Source organism: Aricia agestis, chromosome 18 (assembly GCF_905147365.1).
Source record: "Aricia agestis chromosome 18, ilAriAges1.1, whole genome shotgun sequence".
Lineage (NCBI taxonomy): Eukaryota > Metazoa > Arthropoda > Insecta > Lepidoptera > Lycaenidae > Aricia > Aricia agestis.
The window spans coordinates 2,225,293-2,249,433 of record NC_056423.1 but is presented as its reverse complement, the minus strand read 5'-3'; the positions used below and the strand labels follow the sequence as shown (position 1 = coordinate 2,249,433).

The following is a 24,141-nucleotide window of genomic DNA, read 5'->3' as shown; positions in this document are numbered from 1 at the left end:
TGAGCAGTCCCTTGCATAACTTTTATATCCGACGAAGATCATCATATCAAAATACCACCTACCAAGGCATGCGATGAAAAACATTTAGCAACGCGTAGAGCAACGCCTTTAAATGTTACGTAGTGCGTAAATAATCGTTAAAATACATCTCTGTGTGCGGCCGATAGTCATCTGTTTAGATGATTCAACATCAAGAACAACTTTTGTTGAAATATTTTGAGCGTTGCAAATGTAAAGTTTTGAAAGTGCAGAATTTTTGTCAATAACATTTGCTGTGTTTTACATTGTGCATACAGTACTTTTCCTTTGAACATAACTGATAACTGTGCAACAGGTTTGCGGGGACCATTATGTCACGGAGTATCCAGTTTTGAATTTTAAACGCTTTCTCCTTTCGCCCATTTCAATATTTTTGAATAAAATTACTGCATCTGTTGAGAATAACACGTGTATTCTATTTAGAACAAGACTATTAAAATTCTCTACAGTCTTTTCAATTCCAATCTATCAGACTTAAACAAGAATAACAATAGAACCTATAATGCTTTACGTAATGCTACTAGTTTTAATATAAGTATTTTAACATACTTTACTTTGGGCTGATAATCGTCATATAAATTATACCAATGGAATAAAATTGGCGTTTTATATGGAAAAATGTCAAAGTGTCATATTTATTCTTTAGGTAAAAGTTAACTGACGATTGAAAAATCGGTCCTTAGCAGACGAAATTACTTTCTATTTAATATTATCGACTATTTATATATTTTTTATTTAAATGGTTAGCATAAATTCTGTTATCTAATACTCTACCTGTTTTAGGTAACTAGAACTAAGTAACTCACCTCGGTCACAACAATAATACTAGCTTAAAATAAAAACAGAACTAGCATATATGTAAACAGTTTAAAAAAGAACTACCTTGCTATCCTAGCTTAAAAAATTAGCCTCGTGTAGTCCAGGCATTACCCTGTTCACATTGAGATAAAAGTAAAAGTGCCATTCGCGTTAAATCGCATTTCGCCACCATGGCGCAATTGGTAATGAGTTGTTAATATTGGCGATTCTGTGTTAATTATATCGGCAAGTCAGTTTCACGCCTATAACCTTCCTGTGTTGCAGGCAATAAAGACGTAGGAAAGGAAGAAGGGCTAATCAATAAAAGAGTATAACATCCTGTTAGTGTTACTTAAGAACTATTATATTTAACTATTATTATATATAATCGTGCCCTATTTGATCCTTATGAAATAACTATAGAATTGCCGGTGCTGTTTTTTACTTCACAAAATCTAAATAAACCTGTCTTTGCAAAGATGTTTCTTGTTGGAAATCACGATGCCACGGACGGTAAACTTGTTACACTCCTTTATCTTTGGTCTGAACATGACTAAGGCCAGTCCTGAATAAAGTTTATCAACAGGTTGATAAAAGTAATTCTGAGGGTGAAATATTATGCAGTAGGTACTAATCGGTTTTGTATTTATAAAGGGATAACGTGATATTTAACCCAGATACACGTATTTGGGTTGACAAGAGTCAGAAAATTAAAAAAACCAAATCATAATTTTCCAGAAATAACAACCTCACAGGCGCTAAGGTCATGAACGCACCCAAAGAGTACTACCCCGTGGGCTATGAGAAGAACTTCGATGACCATTTCCAGTCCAAGGTCGACCTTCCGGAGACCAGCTTCCACTGCGGAGACCAGAAGTACTTCCCTGGGTTATATGGGGATGAGAGCCTGGGATGTATGGTACGTACTAATTACTATTAAAGGTGCCTAACTAGTGCACTTAAATACATTTAATGAAGAGGCACAAAATATACGGAGATTATGTCGATTAAATGAAAGTCGAGTAATTATTAGCCGTTAATGCATCCATACTATTACTAATATTATGAATGCGAAAGTGTGTCTGTATGTCTATATGTCTGTCTGTTACCTCTTCACGCCCATACCGCTGAACCGATTTTGCTGGAGATACTTCTAGTCCCGGGAAAGGACATAGGATACTTTTTATCAAGGAAAATTGTACGTATCCTTCGCGATAAACAAATTTCGGCACATATGACACACATTTCATGCACATATTCCACTTTTCAGGTCTTCCACGTGTGCGCTTTGACCGACGACGGCCTCGTCATGAAGTCTTTCCTCTGCCCCGAGTCCACGCTCTTCGACCAGACCATCCTCAAATGCAACTGGTGGTTCTATGTCGACTGCAAGAACACTGTCAAACTATACGACACCAACATCCCCGTTTCCAAGAGCTACCAGCTGATGAAAGCGCTGACGTTCTTCTCGTCGTACAAGAAAGAAATGGAGGAGGGTATGTTGAATTCAATAATTTAATAGTACCACTATTAAAGTTAAATGTACCACTATTAAAGGTGAAGACGTGTACCAATAGAAATGGTAAAGAGTAGAAATCGTTGCTTTATTTGAACTACTCCTTTAATTAGACGGACGAAGATCACCGAGAAATAATTAAAAAGCAAAGCTCATTTGAATGAGTATCTCATAAAGTTAATATACCTTTCCGCTAGGTATATTTACTTTATGGAGTACCTCAGAAAATTTAATTAGCTTACTATTTGTATAGAATATTACAGATGTCTGAAGTAAATAGACTACGTAATCAAATAATAATAATAAATTAACAATGTTATTTATATTTTACAGACAAATCACAAAATGGAGACGTCGAACAGGGAGTCAAAGAAGCCATCACCATACTAGAAAACCAAGACAACAAACCAGCCGCGAGCAACGTAGAAACCATGTTCGTAACGCCCCTTCCAGTCATCGACGAGAGACATAGTAACAGCAAAGACTACTCCAGCGTAGTAGCCACAGATGCACCGGTCTACCGTGGCAGTAGGAACTTCAATCAGACGGAAAAGGTTAGAAGAAAACCAGAAAGTCAAGAAAGCCTAGTCACAAACGCCAGCACCAACTTCTATAGCATATCTAATAACACTTCAGCTGAGAGTTCCGAAGGAAGTTCAAAGAGGAAAAGACAAAGATTGACGTACAGAAGAAACTCACATTCAACAACAGCTAGAACAACTATAAGACCAAATACAACAGAAGCGACCACGACGACAACGACGACAACGCAGGAACCAACAAGCCAAGAACCAACCAGAACTGAAATATCAGTAGTAACAGAATCACAATCGCAAACAGATAGACCGATACTATCAACACTGATGACCGAAACGATGACCCAAGCGAAACTCATCGACGAAATAAACAATCTAGATAAAATAGAAGCTACAATTCCAACAGAAACTGAGAGTTCTCCAGTCAGGAGATTCTACCGATCTAGCGCAGAAGTGTTACCAGAATTCAAGACAGTAGGGAACGAGAAAGTGCAAATAGTTATGCCGAGTTCACGAGTACGGGACTACTATCCCAAAGAAAGTTCGAGATTTAAGAAGCACATCGACATGTCATACGATACACCATGGCGTCCCATCACAGACCGATCATAGTCCAAATACTATCTTTAGGGCTGCGGTGGAGCGGCGAAGAATTCGAAAGCAATGGATATCTCAAGAATCTAGGGCCCTGATTCACAATGCCGAATTCGACTCGGATTCGGAAATCGCGCGACATCCAATAAACGCTCGCAGCTCGCTATTGACCGCACGGTAAAGTTTCCGAATCCGTGTCGAACGGGAATCGTGAATCGCCCCGCTAGAAAATTTAGTTCGCTTCGAGGCGATTGTGGTCTTGGGGATTTGTATTGCGCCCTTCGCCACCCCACCCCCAGCGATTAGTCAATAACTAATGTAGGCCCGTGTTAATAAACTGCTCTTACCGCTATGCTCAAGATCATTCTTGAGATGCTGTTTTAGTAGAATGTACTTCAGTATCGTACTCAAGTGTATCAAATAGTGTCTTCTTCGTCGGCAGCTGAAAACGATTTCTTAGCTGTTTCTTGAGTACGTTCAAGCCTTGACTTACATGCTTGAGTCTAGACGCTCTCAAGGACATTGCAGGTCTCTGATTAAAGCACTGAGTGCCTATCAGCGAAGATTTGTATCGAGTACAAGTATAAGAGCGGTTTATAAGTACGGATTAATAATTTAGTGTCATATAAACTTGTTAATTTATTTATTTCGGATACGTAAGGGTTGACGAATGTATATAATGTTGTTTGCTCAATTTTTACGTTAGTCTATCAGTCAAGTGATATTACGGTGTATGTTGTTTAGAATTAAACTCGTGTTTCCTATCTGTGGTTTGTTTTTCGCCTTGCAACACTGGAGGAGCTATGTTCTCAATAATATAAAAATTAATCGCTGAAGATCTTGCTAAGCGCAAATCTCGAGAGCAGCTGAACTATTTCTTGAAGTACGGTACTTAAGCTGGTACAAGCAAGTGATGGCTTCTCACGGCGCGTAACATCACAAGCCGCGCCGCGCCGAGCCAATTTCAAGTACGAGCGAGAGCCAACAGGCGAGTCAGCACTACCCGTTCTCACGGCGCGTAATATCAGGAGCCGCGCCTTTGAAGTTACCGACTTCAATCGGATCGGACGCGCCTACTCGAGCCAGGCCGCGCCAACTCGAGCCACCCCCTTCACACGGCGCGTGGCTGAATCTCTCGCGGCGTGGCTCATGATAATATTACACGCCGTGAGAGCATTATATAATACTATCCTATTTTTAACCGACTTCCAAAAAGGAGGAAGAGTGTTTAACCGATTCAGTGCTGTGTCATTTTTGGCAATTTCACGCGCCTGGCTGTGAACAAATATTTCGTATCTCCTCTGAGGCGCCTACCGCCAGGAACTTTGATGTCTACTTTCGGGCGCCACCCGCCAGGGATTGTAATTTATCGCTGTTTCGTCTGTTTCCAATTGTTTTTCTTTTAGTAGCGACCCAAAAGCGAACATGAACGGAATTATAGTTCATTTCAAGTATTTAAAAGTGATTATTTACGTGTACAAACAGAAATGGAAGGTAAGTAACTTATTTTTATCACGTGTTGTAAACCTTTGGCTATATTGATCAATTTATTTTCGTTTTATTGTAGAACGGGATATTACATGCTAGTCATGTATAACGCCAAAAAATGTATCTACTTTTTATAGCATTTTATAAACAAATAAACGTTGTTTGAGTGGTAGTTTTTGAATGAAATATCTGAATTCAACAAATCAAATCAAAAAAGGAAATTATGTATTCTACGAATATTAAAAACTAAGAAAGAGTAACTGCGTCAAAAAAATTCACGCAATTTTTTTCCAATATGTTAAAATATAGTCTTATTATAATAAAAGATAATGAATTTAGCGCTCTTTCTTAAAAATCCGGTTTTACAGCAAATATTGTAAGCGAGTATGTCATATCCTGCCACATACTCCTTGTTACATTTTTTCACCACACTCTCGCCGGGTTAATAACACCACCAACTTTAGAAATGTTTGTTTCATACCCGTGCGAAGCAGGGGCGGGCTGCTAGTTAGTTATAAGAATAAATTATGTTGATGTGAGATTTTTCTGGTGTTGGCGTTATATATTTATAAAATGTTTAGGACTCCTGAAGTGTAAGTTTTTATGCAATATCCTAAAAGTAACACTGTACACGTAAAATACGTGACAAATAAAGCCACTTTTATTGAGGGGAAACCTCTGAAAAATGTAATTTCATCATAGTTTTACAGGTAAACATTTTATCTCCTGTCGGGCGTCACCCGCTATACAGAAAAGCTACCCATGATGCCTATCGGTGACATCCGCACGGAAACGGTTAACATCATAACATAACAACACTGAAGAAGCTGCTAAAGATACTTAAAATAAAACTCATGTTTTATATGCGTGATTTATTTTTTCGTCTTACAACACTGGAGGAGTTTGTCACAGAGTATGGGCCCGGCGATGATGATGCCGGCCGCGGTGATGGCCGTCGCCAGCGACAGACAGATCATGGTGGGGCACGGGACTAACAACAATCTTCAACTATTCTAATTTATCTTGAATCTGGAAACAAAAACAAACTTAAGTATTTACTTCCTGGAAACGTATTCCACTCAATAAAATATATTTGCCTATCATGTACCATCGAGGAAATTGATTCCTAGGCAGTCAACAGACCAACGTCATTAATTGGTCGGATCATGTCAATTTCATGTTAATCATTGTGATCTGTCGGCTGGGTTTGACTTAACGCGACCAAACTACGTAGGTCCCCCATCTGCCTAGGAATCAACTTCTCTGATAGTACATGGCAAGGAAAATCAAGAGATAGGAAAATACAGTCTTTTCCTTTCTCTTGATTTTCCTTGCCTACGACGAAACTGAAATTGTCAAGACATGGATCTATATTCTGTAGTGACTCCTTCGCATTAGAATACCGTCCCCAAACCCAATGCTACTCATTTAATTAAATCAGTGTTTTTGAACTTTTTTACGATGCGACCCCCTTGGTATGAAAAAAGTTTTCGCGACTTTGTACCTACGTTTAATTAATCCCCTTAAGCACACCCAACAAAGCCAAAGGAAGATACACTCATAAGCCCTAATCCTTCTAAACGCACACACTCAACGATGCAACTCAACACTGCAAGATCAGTATACAAAAAGACACACTTATGAGCTTTAATCTCACCAAAGACACCCCACACTTACCAGCGTTTCAGGCAGCTCAGTATTTCATGCCGCAGTCGGGGCAGACGGGCGCGGCGCAGGCGCAGCTCGGTCGCAGCAGCTGCAGCAGCACGGGTACGCACGACACCACACACGCACCGCTTACCAGCGCCGCCAGGGACACGCAAATCATCAGCTTCTGAGACCTGGAAAGAGCAATTTCCAACTAATTGATGCACGCATTTCCGTTGAACAGAACTTCGTTTATGGCGCGGGCACAAAGATGAATCGTATCTTATGTCCTTTCCCGGGACATATACTACTTACTCATAATAAATTTCAGCAAAATCAGTTCAGCGGTTTACTTTTGAAAACCTAACAGACAGTCACACACATTTTCGCATTTATAATATTAGTATAGATCTATACAAAGTGTAACAAAACTTTTTTAACCATTGCATAGAAAATTTTTTAATTACAGGGTACATGACTGGAACAAAAAGGAAACTAAGCTGCATCTCGGAAAATTTTTAAGAAACTGGATGTTGCTTGCATAAAGATGCAAGCAACATCCAGTTTCTAACTAATTATAGCTCTGAAACAACTGATAAAATATCTTACGTCCTCTCCAGAGGCTAAAAGTAGCTGCACATCAAATTTTGTCAACATAGGTTGATAAAATTTGATGTGTAGCACTCTTGATATTATGGCCACTTAGTTTACGTCCCCGGCTACTTGGATCATGCGCTCGTCGTTGATGATGTAAAACCTATTCCACAGAAACCTTATGATAAGATATAAGATTTAAACCACAAAACATTCAAAATCTATGTATATAAAATTCAAAGGTGGTGGTCTATCAACGCACAGCCCAAACCACTGGACCGATCGGGCTGAAATTTGGCATGCAGGTAGATATTATGACGTAGGCATCCGCTAAGAAAGGATTTTGATCAATTCCACCTCCAAGGGGTTAAAATAGGAGATGAAAGTTTGTTTATAATAATACTTATTAACGCGAGCGAAGCCGCGGGCAAAAGCTCGTGTAATATAAATTACTACTGTTACATACGCAATGGATATTCCTCTTCAAATATCAAAGGAGAGACCAGACAACAGAATAATTTTCGCACAGTTCCACAGTAATTTTAGAGCCATTCTTGTATACTCCACTGAAATGTTTTACCGTTTGATAATAATTGGTTTGATAAATGTGACAGAGACTAAATGTGACATTTTAGATTTCTTCTTAATAATAATTGAGAAAAGAGGTTGTTTAATCCGCTGAGGGCTTGAGGTCCAATTTAATAATTCTAAGGGCCGTGCCTTCAATTTAATTCCTGAAATTATGATTTTCAGCTCATATTTTATTCCCAGCCAAAACGTTAACAAAGAGATTATTTTTTCAAGTACAAAACTATGAACTAAGCACCTATTTACCGTTCTATTTTAATGCAAATTTCATCTTTTGATACTATTAGGTTTAAGGTTAGCTGGTAATAAGTTAATAACATTAAATCTTATGTAAATCTGCCTATAACCCTTAAGTTACAAGCTACAAATAATAAATACAGGTTATTAGTAGAATCTAACAGGACCTTGGTTTGGTAGGAAAATAAACTCCTACTACCTGATAAGAATACAATGAAAACTAATGTTTTGATCTGTGCATGCCCTATCAACTTGTCGAAATATAGCTGCATGCAGTAATTTTGTTACCATAGTAAATGGATGAGTTACAAATTACAATTTGGCCAAATTAATTAATTTAAATACTAACGGTTGCCGACACAGATGTTGCCGTCGATTGTTCTCATTAATATCAACGAACCGTTCTTACCGCTGAGATTATGTTCAAGATCGTTATTGGGATGCTGTTTTAAGCATAAAGTTAACATACGTAGCGGAATAGAGAAACAAAGGCCTGAACAAGAGAGATGTCACTATCAGTAACACTGCGTGGTAAAAAGAGACGTGTGATACATGACAGCAGCACTATTTTTTGACGTCCAGTCGGCACGTGCCTTCCGCTAGATATATTAACTTTATGGTTTTAAGATTGTGCGGCGTATCAACTGTGTACGTTTCGGCACTCAAACTTGTATGAAAGATTTTTTACTAAACTACATACACACATACTGTTATATTATATTATTAAGGATTATTGTTATCAACTAGGAAATATTGTAACATATTATATACAATATTATATGTAAGTATATTAATAATCTTGTCGTGAGTATAATATAATGGATTCAATCATTACAATTAACTTCAGTTGAGTTCTACCTTTCATCAATCATGAAGAAGTTTCTGGTGATTTTTGCAGTTTTCTTCGCACTGATGGCGCTTACCAGTGCCATGCCGCAGCAAGGTATGCTTTGTCTCACCACATATTGTCGCCTAGTTGATTAATGCGCGGTAACCGTACATTGGTTCCGTACCGTACAACGGTACTAAAACTTAACTTAAGAATAAATAAGCAGTAGACAGACAGCAGAACGACGTTCAGAGACAGACTGTTCCTTTATAATATTATAAATCTATCAGTTTATAATAATGTGGCTAATGAAATTAAGCCAAGTGATGATGACGTTGTTTCGTTTATAGATGATGCAGTTTCCTCAAATCCTTCCTGAATTAATTTCCATTGTTTTTGACTATGCACTTAAGGGAGATCGCAGACGACACACTTTTTGTTTGATCGAGTCTGCGGCGCACATACAGTCTGCATGGCCGCGCCATGTCTGCGGCGCACATACAGTCTGCATGGCCGTGCCGTCTGCGATCTCCCTAAAAAGTATTTTTTTTTAAAGTGACTAAATATTGGACATGACCATACTGTATACGGAGTATAGACCAAAAGCGGGGAAAAGGTCTGCAGAATATGTCAACGGGGACTAACCTAACCTAACTTTTTGTCTTCTTCTAGAAGTCGAGGAAGGTGATGGTGGTGCGGTGGCAATGCCTCGAGCTGGTAGCGGCTGCGAACCCGAGGAGTGCGCCAAGTTCTGCCACGAACACAAGTTTAAGAGTGGCTCGTGTGACGGTGACTGGTGCGTTTGCCAACCTTAAACGATGTTTTATATCCAGACAATAAAGTCTATATTGCACTGAGAGAGTGTATTTTCTTTTAAACCGCACTAAACGACACTGCGCTAGAGCGGAGCGACGAGACAACATTTCAAGGCGAAACTGCACTAGAGCGACGCGACACGACGCGACACTTCACTTTAAGGATCAATTCCACAGTAAAAGTAGGGGAAGTAAGTTATCTTCATACAAAGGCACCGCGCGCGGCTTGTATGTGTGCGCCATAGTATCAATGCGTCGCCACACGGCACACAACAAAATATCGGCGAGTACCAGCCTCTAAAACTCGCCGAGATTTTGTTGTGTGCCGTGTGGCGAGTGGCGACGCATTGATACTATGGCGCACACATACAAGCCGCGCGCGCTGCCTTTGTATGAAAATAACTTACTTCTCCTCCTTTTACTATGTCAATTCAGACCGCAACGCGACGAGGCGAGTCGCGGCATGAATTTGTATGGATTTGACAGATTTCAATTGCGTGAGACGTCTTGCGAGTCTGTTAAACCCATATAAATTTAGAAATGCATCTACGCGTCGCGTTTCGGTCTGAACATAAAGTTAATATACCTAGCGGAATATATTGACTTTATGGGTCTGAATCAATACCTATAGAACTTTTTTTTTTATGAAATAAGGGGGGCAAACGAGCAAACGGGTCACCTGATGGAAAGCAACTTCCGTCGCCCATGGACACTCGCAGCATCAGAAGAGCTGTGTGCCGGCCTTTTAAGAGGGAATAGGGTAGTAGGGGAGGGTAGGGAAGGGAAGGGAATAGGGTAGGGGATTGGGCCTCCGGTAAACTCACTCACTCGGCGAAACACAGCGCAAGCGCTGTTTCACGCCGGTTTTCTGTGAGAACGTGGTATTTATCCGGTCGAGCCGGCCCATTCGTGCCGAAGCATGGCTCTCCCACGTATAAACTGACGTTAGATCGTTATAATTATTGGGATGCTGTTTTATTTAAGAAGCTGGCGCGTATTAACTGTCTGTGTATTGTGTATTTGTGGTTAAACAACCACTCCAATGTGTGTGAAAGAATTTATACAAAAATACATACACACATACGGTATGGTTATACTATTACAGATTATATTTTTATCAACTAGGAAATAAAGTAACATGATAATTATACATTATACATACAATGTATATTTCCGTAAGTATATAAAGGATTCAAATGTTGTATTTGCATCAGACATCAACTGAATTTCGAGTTAAAATCTATCTTGCAGCATGAAGAACTTTTTGGTGATTTTTGCAGTTTTCTTCGCACTGATGGCGCTTACCAGTGCCATGCCGCAGCAAGGTATGCTTTCTCTTACCACATGTTGCACATTGTTCCATGAAAAAAACAGGACCTTTCTCGGGCCTTACAATGTCTCCTTTCAGTTTCAATATAATAATTTTTGTAGCTTAACTTACGAGTAAATGCGTAATAGACACACAACAGAGTGACAGATAAAGAAATAAAAAAGCGGGAAAAAGTTTCTAATTATTTTTTTATTTTTATATTTGATTGGCCGAGAGCACTCTCTCGCCACTGTCTCACCTAGGTATGATCATGGCCGCCAGCTGTAGGAGACAGGAACATCGCAGTGTTTTAGTGGGTAGGGCCTCGGCACTCACCATCTTCGCCGCGGCGAGCCCCACATATCCGCAGCGGGAGTCCCCATCCCCAGCGTCGAATGCGACACAGCATTTCACTGCGTAAAAAAAAAAGGTATGATCATGGCATAACTTGCTGTCATCTTCTAGGAGCCGAGGAAGGTGTGGTGTTGCCCCAGGAGAATGACATTTGCAAACCCGAGGAGTGCGACAAGTTCTGCAAAGAGCTCAAGTTTAAGAGTGGCGCGTGTGATGGTGACTGGTGCGTTTGCACACCTTAAACGATGTTCTATATCCAGACAATAAAGGCTATATTGCATTGTGAGGGTGGTTTTTTTTTTCAAGGCGAAACTGTCCTAAGTGAATAATAATAAAACACAATTTTTCGTGCACTTTTTGTTTTATTAGGTAGTGTTCAACATGAATTTCCACCAAGAACCGACAGAACAATCAATAACATAATAATATTATGTCCTCTAGGTGGGTCTACGCTCATGTGGGAGAGACATGCTTCGGCACGAATGGGCCGGCTCGACCGGAGAAATACCACGTTCTCACAGAAAACCGGCGTGAAACAGCGCTTGCGCTGTGTTTCGCCGAGTGAGTGAGTTTACCGGAGGCCCAATCCCCTACCCTATTCCCTTCCCTACCCCCCCCTATTCCCTTCCCTTCCCATCCCTACCCTCCCCTATTCCCTTCCCTACCCCCCCCTATTCCCTTCCCTTCCCATCCCTACCCTCCCCTATTACCCTATTCCCTCTTAAAAGGCCGGCAACGCACCTGCAGCTCTTCTGAAGCTGCGAGTGTCCATGGGCGACGGAAGTTGCTTTCCATCAGGTGACCCGTTTGCCCGTTTGCCCCCTTATTTCATAAAAAAAAAATGTAGGCTTTTCTAGGCCAACCCTCGGGATGGCCTAGAAAAGCCTGCGCACTGTGATGACTGCGAGACGCGGGCAACCGCTGGTAGAGTTGAGGTGGGTTGATCGTGCCAGGAACTTTGCTTAAGCAGCAAGTCGAGCACCATGGGGCTTATTTGGGTAGATCCTACAGGGAGTTCTACATACCCCGGCCATTGTCCCCAGTCCGGCTGCTCAAAGCATTTCCCTTTGCGCATCGCCGGCCCGGATTTGATTGGAAACTTCATATTGTGCGGACCATTCTAACTACATAGAAATATGCCAACATTTTGATATAAAGCCGAAATACTTATCAGACGACTTATTAAGTTCCATAATATTTGAATGCACCCAATAGCAAAAACACTGGACACTTCTTTGCCATTGCTATTGCTTAGGCCACAGTATAGGCTGATCTGTGATTTTCTATATTTCACAATTTTGGGTGATCGACCATGTTGTCACGAAGTAATTGTCTCTGGTGAAATCCTCGGCTTGGGTTTCATATTATGGATCCATTACACTCACGTGTTTGGATAATTCTGCACTGAGTAAGCCATCCAGGCTCTGGTGAGCTGCCTGTCATGGATAGCTTACCCAGAAAGATTGGTAATGGTAACACCTGATGGGAAATAGCCTTTCAAGTAGCAGTATGACATCATATACCTCCTCAACGCCTCCGTGGTCTAGTGGTACAGAGCGCGGCTCTTGACTCGGAGGTTGTGGGTTCGATTCCCGCGTTGGAAACATGTTATTTCCAAGTTTGGTTAGGACATTGCAGGCTGATCACCTGATTGTCTGACAAGTAAGATGATCCATGCGTCGGATGGGCATGTAAAAAGTCGGTCCTGCGCCTGATCTCTCGCCGGTCGTGTCGGTCTTCCGTCCCACTGGGTTATGAGAGTAAAGGAATAGAGAGTGCTCTTGTGTACTGCGCACACACTTGGGCACTATAAAAATTACTCCTGCGTAGCTGGCCTGGTTTCAATGAAACCGGCCACCGTCACCGAAACCGGTGTGGGAGCTATTATTATTATTTTGACATCATATAGATTAGGAGGTCACGACATTTTTGGTAACGATATCCAAAACGACTTACATTGCATTGATAAGATAAAGAGCAACTCTCTGATGCCAAATATGTCGGTCTGCCTGCGTAAAGTAGTTGTGTTCTCTGTATGGGGCGCCTGAAAACCCAGTTATCATGACCAAAAAAAATTGTAAGGTAAATGGCTGAGTAAGTTATATTAGGTAAGTACTAGTTGTTCTCATATCAGTAGCGTAAAAACTGACCAAATATTCGGTTGCGTTATGAAGCAACGAGCGTTCAAACGTGACTTATTGTGACCAAAAAAAAAAACGATCAGTTAAATGGCTGAAAACAACATAGTGTAAAGTATCAGTATGTGCTAGCTTAGTGACACCAAAACTGACCAAATATTTTGTTGCAATTCATGGGTATAAGGTTGTTTAGGTTACAGTTATTTTTTATCACTATCATTGCATAGTATGCAGTGCATACCTACCGAATTTGAACATTTTATTAAAGTTACTGATGAAAACATTTTGAAACATGATGTCGTTATCATATTACTAAAAATATTCCCTTTATATAAAATATTTCATTTAAAAAAACTCTCAATTACTTACCCGAGTTTTCTTTTTCTAGTACCGTTTCGTAATCTAACAAATAAGATCAAGCTAAGTTTGAAAACGCAGACAAGATTACGTGTCATTGTAAAGAATCTAATGGCCTCAGAGGGGGAGCTGCAAAGTTACGCGTATTGGTGCCTATTTTAGTAGGTTTAGATAGTTAACTAGCGATATCAAAATTTACGGTTCAGCCTTTTTACGTCTTAATGCTGGGATGACCACGGAGCTAATATAGAGGCTCCATGGGGATGACCTACCGTTGATAAAGTTGATACATGCAGGTTATCGTCACGGCGACGTTATTGATATTGACATTGTATAATTTTAAGTTACAACATTGTAAACCTTATTTTAAAAGATTAATTTTTTCTCACTTTTTTTGGTAAAAAAGTGGGCCCCGTGCGAGTTTCTTACGCCGGTTCTTCTCGCCGGGTTAGTTCCCGAACCGGTGGTAGGCATCATGTAGACGTTCAGAGAATATTTGCAAAAATTTATTCTGAATAAAAAAGTTTGAGTTTGAGTTTGGTGCTTTCCTCCTCCGTAAGAGCGTCGGTTACTATGACAAGAATGAATATAACTTCTGAAAAACTTATTGGTACAATGTCCGGGTTGGAATTCGAACCCACGACCCTACGATCACGATTATTGGGATCATGATAAGTACATATGTAAATCGAAGAATCTCTTTCTCTTTTATTAGCTTCACCTGTAACTGAGTCACAATGTAAGAAAATCTTGGAATTCAATTTCAGCCTACTTCCAAGTATCGTCATGGGCGTACCCAGGTTCTGGGCCAGGGGGGGGGGCAAATTACCCAGGTTCTGGTGCCAAGAGGGGGCAAATCACCCAGGTTCTGGGCCAGGGCGGGGGCAAATCAGATTTTTCATAAGCTAGGTGTTTATAAAGAATAAAAAATTAATAATTTTTAGTTGTAAAAATATTGTATTACAAACAAATGGCAAAAATTCGTTCTTAATTTTTAATTTTTATAGATAAAAGTACTAGATAATATACTTAGTAGGAACGTCAACATGATCCAGAGGGGGGCAGCTGCCCCCCCCTGCCCCTCCCCCTGCCCCCCCCCTCGGTACGCCCTGAGTATTGTATCGATTTGAAACTTTGTAAGTTTAAATAACACATGTCACGACTGGATGAGGAGGGCACAAGATCGCCGTGAAGGATAGAAATGGAAGAGGCATATGTCCAGGAATGGACTCTTAGGGGCTGACGATGATGATGAAGTTTATAAGAGTCCGTTGATAATTACAATTGCTACCATCGAGCTGATCGATGATGGTGTCGTGGTGGGCAATATAACTCTTCCATGGCTGTTGCGAAATCCCTTGAGCTTGGGCTCATTTGTTTTCTACTGATGACCTAATTCGCTACACTTGGTTGGTAGTGAGAGTCTGATAACGGAGCAGGGTGAGATTTCAGATTTTTTAGCGATTAGATATTTTAATCATCGATTTTCCTCACCGGTCATAAAAGCGTGTGTTTTTCGATTTTAAACCAAGCACTTTACTAGTAAAGTACTTAAAGAATATACGTTCAGACGTAGGTCGCCGATAACTATGAATTGCAACCAAATATTTGGTCAGTTTTGGTGCCAATAAGCTAGTACGTACTGACAGTTTACGATTTGTAATTTTCAGCCATTTACCTGATCATTTTTTTTTTTTGGTCACAATAAGTCACGTTTGAACGCTCGTTGCTTCATAACGCAACCGAATATTTGGTCACTTTTTACGCTACTGATATGAGAACAACTAGTATTTACCTAATATAACTTACTCAGCCATTTACCTTATCATTTTTTGTTGGTCATGATAACTGGGTTTTCAGGCGCCCTATACAGAGAACGCAACTACTTTACGCAGGCAGACCGACATATTTGGCATCAGAGAGTTGCTCTTTATCTTATCAATGCAATGTAAGTCATTTTGGATATCGTTACCAAAAATGTCGTGACCTACCGTAGTAATAGTTGAGTGCCGCGTTTCGCTTAATAGGTACTATCAAAAAAGTTGTTTCTTAGGTAGGTGGGGGACCTACGTAGTTTGGTCGCTTTACGTCAAACCCGACGTTACAGATCACATTGTTAACATTAAATTGACGTGATCCGACCAATGACGTTGGTCTGTCAACTGACTAGGAATCAATTTCCTCCAAAGTACGTTCGCACTCAGGTGATACACCGCACACAAGTACAGTACTTAAGTAAGGTATATCTATTAATTCTTGAGCATAATCTTAGTGGTAAGATCGGTTTACTAAGATGGGCTTTAGTGGGAAGAACGGCAACAGTTAGTATCTAGTAATCAGTTTGGATACATATTGTAACTGTTAAATGACACACATGCACAGCTCATAAAATTAGTTTTCATTATATTCTTATCTGGTGCCTAATAGGAAAAAAATGATACAAGAACCTGACCTAGGTTAGGTAGGCCCTAACCTAGGTCAGGTTCTTGTATAATTTTTTTCTGTTTTCTAACTTACCTGAGAAAAAAAAATAAGGGGTTTTCATCAAGTTGTTCCTAACGATGTCAAACCGTTTTGTATTCCAACAGTGCAATCTGGCAAATGCGGAGGGTTGCTTTTCATAAATTTTATAAAAAATTATGGCTTTGCCGTTTCGCTACCGCTGCAAAGGTGATGCGAATATTTAGTTTCCGATCTGAAGTAAGTAACGAAACAGCCAAGCCAAACATATCAGACTGATAATAATATGTATGGCTTGGCTGTTGGTAGTGCCCTTGCGCTTCGCTTGGTTCATTTTAGCGAGGTCTTAAAAATAAACACTCTCTCAATACAATATAGACTTTATTGTCTGGATATAGAACATCGTTTAACGTTGGCAAACACACCAGTCACCATCACAAGTCCCGCTCTTATACTTGTATTTGCGGCACTCCTCGTCGCACCCCTTGGGGTCGCAGCCCTCAACAGGCCGGGACATCATCACCAGTACACCTTCCTCGGTTTCTACAAGACAGCAAGTTGGTCGCTGTTAAGCATTTGTGTGTCAATGTTCTTTAGATCATTTAGAACAAGACTGCATTCATAACTCAACACCTTTTTTGTGGGTTAATGCACAAATGCTTAACAGCGACCAGTTATGGCATGATCACACCTGCAGACTAAGAATGGCCACAGTAGAAACGCGTTTATATTTTTTCGCGTTTTGCTGACAGTGTTTGCGGACAAACTGAAAGATTTCGTTTGTAAATCTATTACAGTTTTGTTTACTTTTCCGTAAGAAATAACCTTTTTATGGTGAACAAGCTAAACCCTGGGCGAGACAGTGGTGTAAGAATACTCTCGGCCAATCAAATTGCCCGAGTGTGTTCGGCCGAGGGCATTCTCGCTATTGTACTCGGTAGGTGTAATCAAGGCGTTAGTCGGCGTCTAGAAGATGACAGCAAGTAAGATGGATTCTAGAGGAAGACGAGTCATTTTCGTCAACGTCGGCATATTATATCATGCTGCCTGTAGTACTTTTTCTTCTTTTGGTCTATACCCCGTATGGTCTTGTCCAATATATTTTTAGTCACTTTTTAAGTAAACCGACACAATGGAAAATAATTCAAGAAGGATTTGTTTTTATGACACTCTATCATCTATTACTTACTAAAAGAAATAACGTCATTATCACTTAGCTTAACCCACTGATCTCCATTTATAATGGAGGTCAGTGGCTTAACCCCATTATCAGCATTAACAAACCTTTATATTATAAAGCAAGTCTGTCAGTCTGTTTATCTCTCTGGCTGTCGTTCTCCTGTCTGTCTATTACGCATTTACTCTTAAGTTGAGCTGCAAACATTTTGATGATAGGAGACATTGTAAGGCTGGCCTCACACCATAGACTTATAATATATTTATAGGTTTATGCCTCACACAGCCGGAATTTCATAATCGGAAATTCATATTCTTACAGATCGATCTATGAAATTCATAATCTGAAAAAATCAGAATATGTGTGGAGCGTACTGATATTGTATGGTATTCCGGTCTTTCTGAATTAATAATATGAATTTCCGATTATGAAATTCCGGCTGTGTGAGACCAGCCAAAGACTCGAGAAAGGTCCTGGTTTTATCATGGAACAATATACGGCTCCCGGGCTATAATGAAGTAGGTGGCAACATATTGTGGTAAGAGAAAGCATACCTTGCTGCGGCATGGCACTGGTAAGCGTTATCAGTGCGAAGAAAACTGCAAAAATCACCAAATCATCCTCATGATTGCTACAAGGTAGATTTCAACTTTCAAATTCTGTTGATGTCTGGTACTAATAGAACCTTTGAATCCTTTATATAGTAATAAAATAAATAAAATAAATAAAAATTGTTTTATTTCTGAATAAATTTGAATCAAATATTATTAAATATTATTAATAGGAACTAACCCGGCGAGAAGAACCGGCGTAAGAAACTCGCCCGGGGCCACTTTTTAGTAAAAAAGTGGAAAATTTGTCTTTTAAAAAAACAAAATTTACAATGTAAATAACTTAATCTATACAACATGAATACACAATTGTAAGTCACATATAATAAATGTAGAAGCAGCCTTGCAAGCAGCCATCCTACTCCCAAGATGTGCTATCGTTTAGGAAATCTTTGACCGTATAGTAGGCTTTGGCACACAAACGTTCTTTAATTACTTTTTTAAATTTATTAATTGATAGATTTTGAACGTTTTCCGGGATTTTATTGTAAAGGCGTATACATTGACCTTTAAAAGATTTACTTATTTTGCTAAGACTCACGACAAGATTAATATAAGTGTTACATTGTAGTATTATCAGAGTATACAGAACAAGTGACAATATTTTCTAGGGACCAATAAATAAAAATAATCCTTAATAATAAAACCGTGATAGTAGGTGGGTATGTATGTTTGGGAGTATTTTATAGAAGTTCTGGGAACCTTTCTACAAATATAGTTTAGTAGGTTTTGTGTGAAAGAATTTAGTCAAACATACATACCCACCTACTATCACGGTTCTATTATTAAGGATTATTTTTATTTATTGGTCCCTAGAAATTTAGTCAAACTGGTTTCGGTGACGGTGGCCAATTTCATTGAAACCATTCGCACGAGTAATTTTATAGTGCCGAGGTGTGTGCGAAGAACATAAGAGCACTGTCTATTCCTTTCACTCTCATGACCCAGTGGGACTGAAGACCGACACGACTGGTGAGAGATCAAGCGCAGGACCGACTTTTTACATGTTAAAGCACAAATTAATATGCGTGATAGTTTTTCCGTAAAGTGTACCACAAAAAGTTCAGGTTGTGGGATATACTAGGGCTCGCTTCACTCGTCCTGATAGTAATTGTAGTATAATCATCATTAAACGTCTCATTATTATAAGTATAAATAAAATTAGGGTACAATATAATAATACTGTTGGGACTGCCACGATTCTGCTCAGCGTCGGGTATATTTACAAATGAGCATACTGATGACTTTTATGCAATCATAAGAAAAAAGACATGGTCCTTGCTGAGCAGACTGCGATCGAGTACCAATGGTATTCTAAAGATGCTGGCTGAAAAATACGACTCGCCGATACTAGAACACCATTTAAGGGTTCTAGTTAGAAAATAAATGTTACTCAAAACTTATAAAATACTACCCACTAACCTAGTTTTTAAGATATTTGTTACTAACAATTTGGGCCTTAGAAGCTCTCAATAAAGAATTTATTTATTTATTTATTTATTATTGGGAACAATCGACTGCAGCAAGATAGACGGCAAAAGTATATATTAATCAATTTGGCTACATTTTAACTCATCTATTTACTACGGTAATAAAATTGTATAATACAGCAATATTTCGACACTGATACGACATGCACAGATCCTAACATTAGTTTTCATTGTATTCTTATCAGGCAATAGGAGGTTTTTTTTCTTACCTAGCCTAGGTCAGGTTCTCATAACTAAATGGATTGAAATAAGATTTCGCTTCACGTACTTACTACGCTGGCCCATGGACCCAAAGTGGATCTTGGCCTCCAACACGAGTTTTTCTCTTAGTCGGTTTCTGAACTTGTGATTTTTCCGTGGGCGGGGTGGTAACACGCCGCACAACCCCCAAAATGCTGGAGGACTTAGCCGGGTAGCTAGCTAGGCTGTACTACCGACCTCCCCCTATCCGCCACCCGGGGGACGCTCCCCTACGCTGTGTAGGGCCAGCGCGGGCCAGCGAATTCGCTTTGATGCGACATAATAATTTATAGTTCTGAAAATATTACATACGTATACGGGAGGAATCATTTTTGAAGTCGATTAAACCCTAGCTAAAGTAAAATCAAAAGAGATTTATAATAAAACATTTATTTAGTAACATTTACATTTCCTCCCAACAGACTGCGAAGAAGATTCGTTATTTTCGATCTTCTGCGATCGCTCTTTTTTTATAGAAACCCCGGAAGTTCCTACCCCAGTTTTTGACGAATCCAGATTTTTCGAGGGTACAGTTTTCTTGTTCAAACATTTCTCCAGCTTATGGTCCAAATAAATCGGTCCACACCCGATCAAGGCAGTTGCAAAAATCGCCGTAAAAACAGAAATACATATTCCACAAGTCATTCTCTTACTCTTTCTTTTATTCCTACTTTGCCTTTTCTTTGTTCTTTGAATCTACTTCTTTATTCTTTGTATTTACTACTTACTACTTCTTTAGTCTTTATGCACCTTTTGAGCTTTCTTCTGTCCCTACTTGTTCTGCTTATTTTCCTTGAAGCAACTCAACAGTTTCTTGCCCAAATGATTGTAGCACACTGGTACACAGGCGAGTAAGGCTGCGGACGCTATGAAACCGTATACAGATAAACAGATCATTTTAACTCTTGATTTTGTTCTTTACAGACTCTGGTTGAATCCTGAAAGAAGAAAAGAGAATCATCTAAAGGTGCTTTGCAATGACTGAGGGCAAAATCAAACCTATTACCTATAGCCTACTGCCTAGTTCATAAAGATTTTTATTAGAATTTTCGTCGATCATGGTCTTTAACGGCAAGGATCGGAAAGCCACCATAACATGGAAAGCTTTATGTTTTTGTTTTATCATTAAGATGGTATAGCATATATTTTAATATACTAGTTTATTACAATACTTAAAGTAATTTACTTGTTACATACCTTTACATCTCAAATAAATAAATAAATAAAGTGGTTTAAAAACGTAATTTAACTTGTATTATTTTCCTCTATGTTTAACTGCTAATTTTTTCCTCAAATATTCACTATCTGTCTAGCACCTGTCAAGAATCAATCTTATTTTTTACTTGCCACTTGCGAATTTGAGCATTGTAGAGTTTTTATTCTATTCAAGAGGTTTCCCATTTCTATGCTAATTTAAAGCGTCTAATTTTTTTGTTTTGCAAGAACAAATTACGCCTTAAGGCGGGGATTAATCTCAATCCAAAACGATAACTTTGCACACAACCAAAGACCAAGCGTATACGCATCGCAATAAGATTCATTTTAGCTTAGCATAAAACTGAAGTCACTCCAGCGGATTTTCTCTATTTTTCATGTTTTTTTTAAATATCTTTGGAAATAAACATTAAGAAACAAAATTGTTCGGTTAAAGAATTTTTAATATAGATTTACTAACAATTTATTGAAATAAAATGTATAATTATCCTAGTTAATACTTATATTTCGATGAAATAGATTTTTATCGGAGGTGAGTTTGTAAATTAATTACAGCCAAAGTATTCAGTTCTATTAAAATGTTTATGGTTTAAGGTATTTTAAATATTGTGCTTTATATCTCATATTTTTTAAAACTTCGTTATTATATTGGAACTAGGTAAACCGGAAGTCGCGGAATAACAAATTGGGGTTTATCCTCGCCTTAAGGATAAGTTTAGCAAAGTTCTTAAAAGAGAGAAGTTTATTTTAGATATAATATGATTGGAAGTTATGTAAATAAGGGAAAGATGTTCCTATAATTATTGAAAAGTCAAAGTATTCAATCTTAAGCTGGTTTAATTAATCGTAGCATTATTTAAACCACGAACTTCAAAACCTTTTCAATAATAAAACTATCTCGTCCTAGAAATGCAGAAAAGTGACCTAGTTTCTTCTTAATTTTTTTCTTTTGAAATTTAGAATGATTATGTCAAAAGTGAAACCACACTTCAATAGTTTGAAATCAAAATATTTGTATCTTATTTATTTTGTAAAAACATGCCTTTCAAGAACTGTAATCGCATAATCAAGCTACCAATGTATGTGTTGGTGGTAATTCTAGTGGTTTTAAATCCAGCAGTTGCCTACTCCGAGAGGAGAATAGAACGGCAGATAGACGATGGTACTGACGTTGCTGGGAAGGTACATGGAGAAATTGCTAGAGATTGTCAACCGAAGGCACCTTTTAATATTGCTCAAAAGGCAGCAGCGGAGGCAAAAGCTGCCCATGCCGCCCAAGACGCGGCTGGCGCACAGGCCGCCCATATGGTAAACTTCAAAGTATTAAAAGATATTACATCTCTTTGAACAAATACAAGTAAAATAGAAGTATCGACATATAATTATTAAACTTCAAAACAGAAGGGTTTTTTAATTATGGTGGCTGTTAAGCATTTGTGTACTAAGTGCTAACCCACAATTTTTTTTTTTGAATTTTCAATGCAGACTTCTTCTACATGATCTAAAGAACATAACTGCATTCATAACTGAATACGTAATTTTTTGTGGGATTGGTACATAAATGCTTAACAGCGTCCATATTATATTGCTTTCACTTCTAACAAATAAATATTTTTAAAAATAATTTTGCAAATAATCCCTCTTTTAGGTAAAATCGCAACTAGCCGAGAAAGCACTTCAAGCTGCGAAAGCAGCAGATGCAGCACTAGCCGGCAAGCAGGCGCTGGTGGAACAGCTTCAGCAGCAGGTGGTGGAAGCCGAGGCGGTAGTAGCTCAGAACGCGAGAGCTATACAGAAGCAGGAGCTAGCTGTTAATGCAGCAAACCAAGCTCATGACCAGGCAACTGCTCAGGTAAATACTTCTAGCATACCGGCTTATCGAATTACCAAATGTTATTGGAGTTCAAATGCATTTTTAACCGACTTCAAAAAAAGGAGGTTATCAATTCGACGCGTATGTATGAAATATTTCCAGAACTGTCCAGATTTTGTATATGTTAATCTATAGCAGCTTCTGGACAAATGTGCCAAATTTCAAAAGTGTATGTATGTATGTATATTTTTATGTTTGTGCACGCATATCTCCGGAACTGCAAGTCCGATTTAAGTGATTCTTTTTTTGTAGTACTAGGTATTGTTCAACTTAGGGAATACTGCGTGTTTCATCAAAACCGGTTCAGTAGTTTTTGAGATAGGGAATTTTAATTCTTAATTAACGAACAATTTGAAGTCGGTTTTATCTTTTTAAAATACTATTGATTATTTGCAGTACAAACTCTTGAGCCAAGCAGTCCAATTAGCTTCTCAAGTAGAAAAATCTACCATGTGCGTGCTGGATAAGACTAAAGCAGCGTTGGAGGAGAAGGTTCATCATTTGTCTGACGCGAGGAGTAGACTAGGCCAGCTGCAGCATAAACTGCAATGTGCTCGCGAAGACTGTGCAGCTACTAAGCAAGCGGCGTTAGCTGCAGCCGAAGCAGCGAGAGCAGCTTGTGGGAATGCTAGAAAGAAGAAACATGTTAGGAGACATCTAGTATCGAGAGAGAAACATGGTCGATGAGTAGTGGTAAGAGAATTTGGTATAAGTGAAGAATGACTTTCAATAACACGAAAGAAAGTCAGATCAGCTTCAGCACCAATTGATATTTTTGATCTCAAATAGGATGGATTGGATTTGAATTATCACCAAATATCAAATTAATGTTGATAGAACGCTTCTTTACGGGAGTTGTTTCTGATACAATATTATGTAAACAAATTAAAGCAAATCTAAATTCCCTTACAGCAGTTACAAGAAATTTATGTGATCTCAATTTTGATTTATTTACAAATACTTGGACGATTTGTTTTATTATTTATTTCATTATTGTATGCAATGTGTGCTGAAGATACTATTTTGTAGCTTATACATTAGTTTTTTAAGATTTCTTTAAGACTTAATGTCAGTTTTGTTACTCCTTTAAGTTTCTTATAATGTTTGTTGTTATAGAAATATTTATTTGGATATTATTATTTTAATGTTATTAACAAAATTTCAATTCAAAAATACACAATATAATAGAAACAATTTTCAACTTCTTTTTAGAACTTTCTACAAAGCATGATTATT

At 38.7% G+C, this 24,141-nt stretch overlaps 2 protein-coding genes and 3 long non-coding RNA genes across 7 annotated transcripts in view; 4 read left to right on the top strand and 1 right to left on the bottom strand.

The window, feature by feature from the left end:
* Positions 1-4,229, top strand: part of LOC121736037 — a 97,744-nt gene extending 93,515 nt beyond the window's left edge. For 2 of the 3 annotated variants that reach the window (XM_042127078.1, XM_042127080.1), the window contains 4 exons: positions 1,576-1,756; positions 2,108-2,333; positions 2,687-3,570; positions 3,707-4,229. In XM_042127078.1, the coding sequence (XP_041983012.1) occupies positions 1,576-1,756; positions 2,108-2,333; positions 2,687-3,501 (1,222 nt within the window). In that variant the 3' untranslated portion in view covers positions 3,502-3,570; positions 3,707-4,229. Of the gene's footprint in view, positions 1-1,575; positions 1,757-2,107; positions 2,334-2,686; positions 3,642-3,706 lie in introns of those variants that run through there. The other variant, XM_042127079.1, reaches the window with a different exon arrangement.
* Positions 4,230-5,833: 1,604 nt separating this feature from the next.
* LOC121735909 lies at positions 5,834-7,810 on the bottom strand. The gene is made up of 3 exons (XR_006036941.1): positions 7,679-7,810; positions 6,649-6,812; positions 5,834-6,000 (listed from the first exon to the last, which is right to left on the bottom strand). It is a non-coding gene; the product is annotated as an uncharacterized LOC121735909 (long non-coding RNA).
* A 1,059-nt stretch (positions 7,811-8,869) lies between these two features.
* On the top strand, positions 8,870-9,725 carry LOC121735908. The gene is made up of 2 exons (XR_006036940.1): positions 8,870-8,980; positions 9,539-9,725. It is a non-coding gene; the product is annotated as an uncharacterized LOC121735908 (long non-coding RNA).
* Positions 9,726-10,880: 1,155 nt separating this feature from the next.
* LOC121735907 lies at positions 10,881-11,630 on the top strand. Its single transcript, XR_006036939.1, has 2 exons — positions 10,881-11,006; positions 11,456-11,630. It is a non-coding gene; the product is annotated as an uncharacterized LOC121735907 (long non-coding RNA).
* Positions 11,631-22,068: 10,438 nt separating this feature from the next.
* On the top strand, positions 22,069-23,748 carry LOC121736128. The gene is made up of 3 exons (XM_042127186.1): positions 22,069-22,340; positions 22,681-22,884; positions 23,302-23,748. The coding sequence occupies exons 1-3, from the start codon at positions 22,071-22,073 to the stop codon at positions 23,590-23,592; spliced, it is 765 nt and encodes a 254-aa protein (XP_041983120.1). The 5' UTR covers positions 22,069-22,070; the 3' UTR covers positions 23,593-23,748.
* Positions 23,749-24,141: the final 393 nt, after the last annotated feature.

Coding starts and splice junctions, on each gene's coding strand:
- LOC121736128 (XM_042127186.1), top strand. CDS start 22,071: ATGCCTTTCAAGAACTGTAATCGCATAATCAAGCTACCAATGTATGTG. Junction 22,341..22,680: donor GCGCACAGGCCGCCCATATG/GTAAACTTCAAA, acceptor TCCCTCTTTTAG/GTAAAATCGCAACTAGCCGA. Junction 22,885..23,301: donor ATGACCAGGCAACTGCTCAG/GTAAATACTTCT, acceptor GATTATTTGCAG/TACAAACTCTTGAGCCAAGC.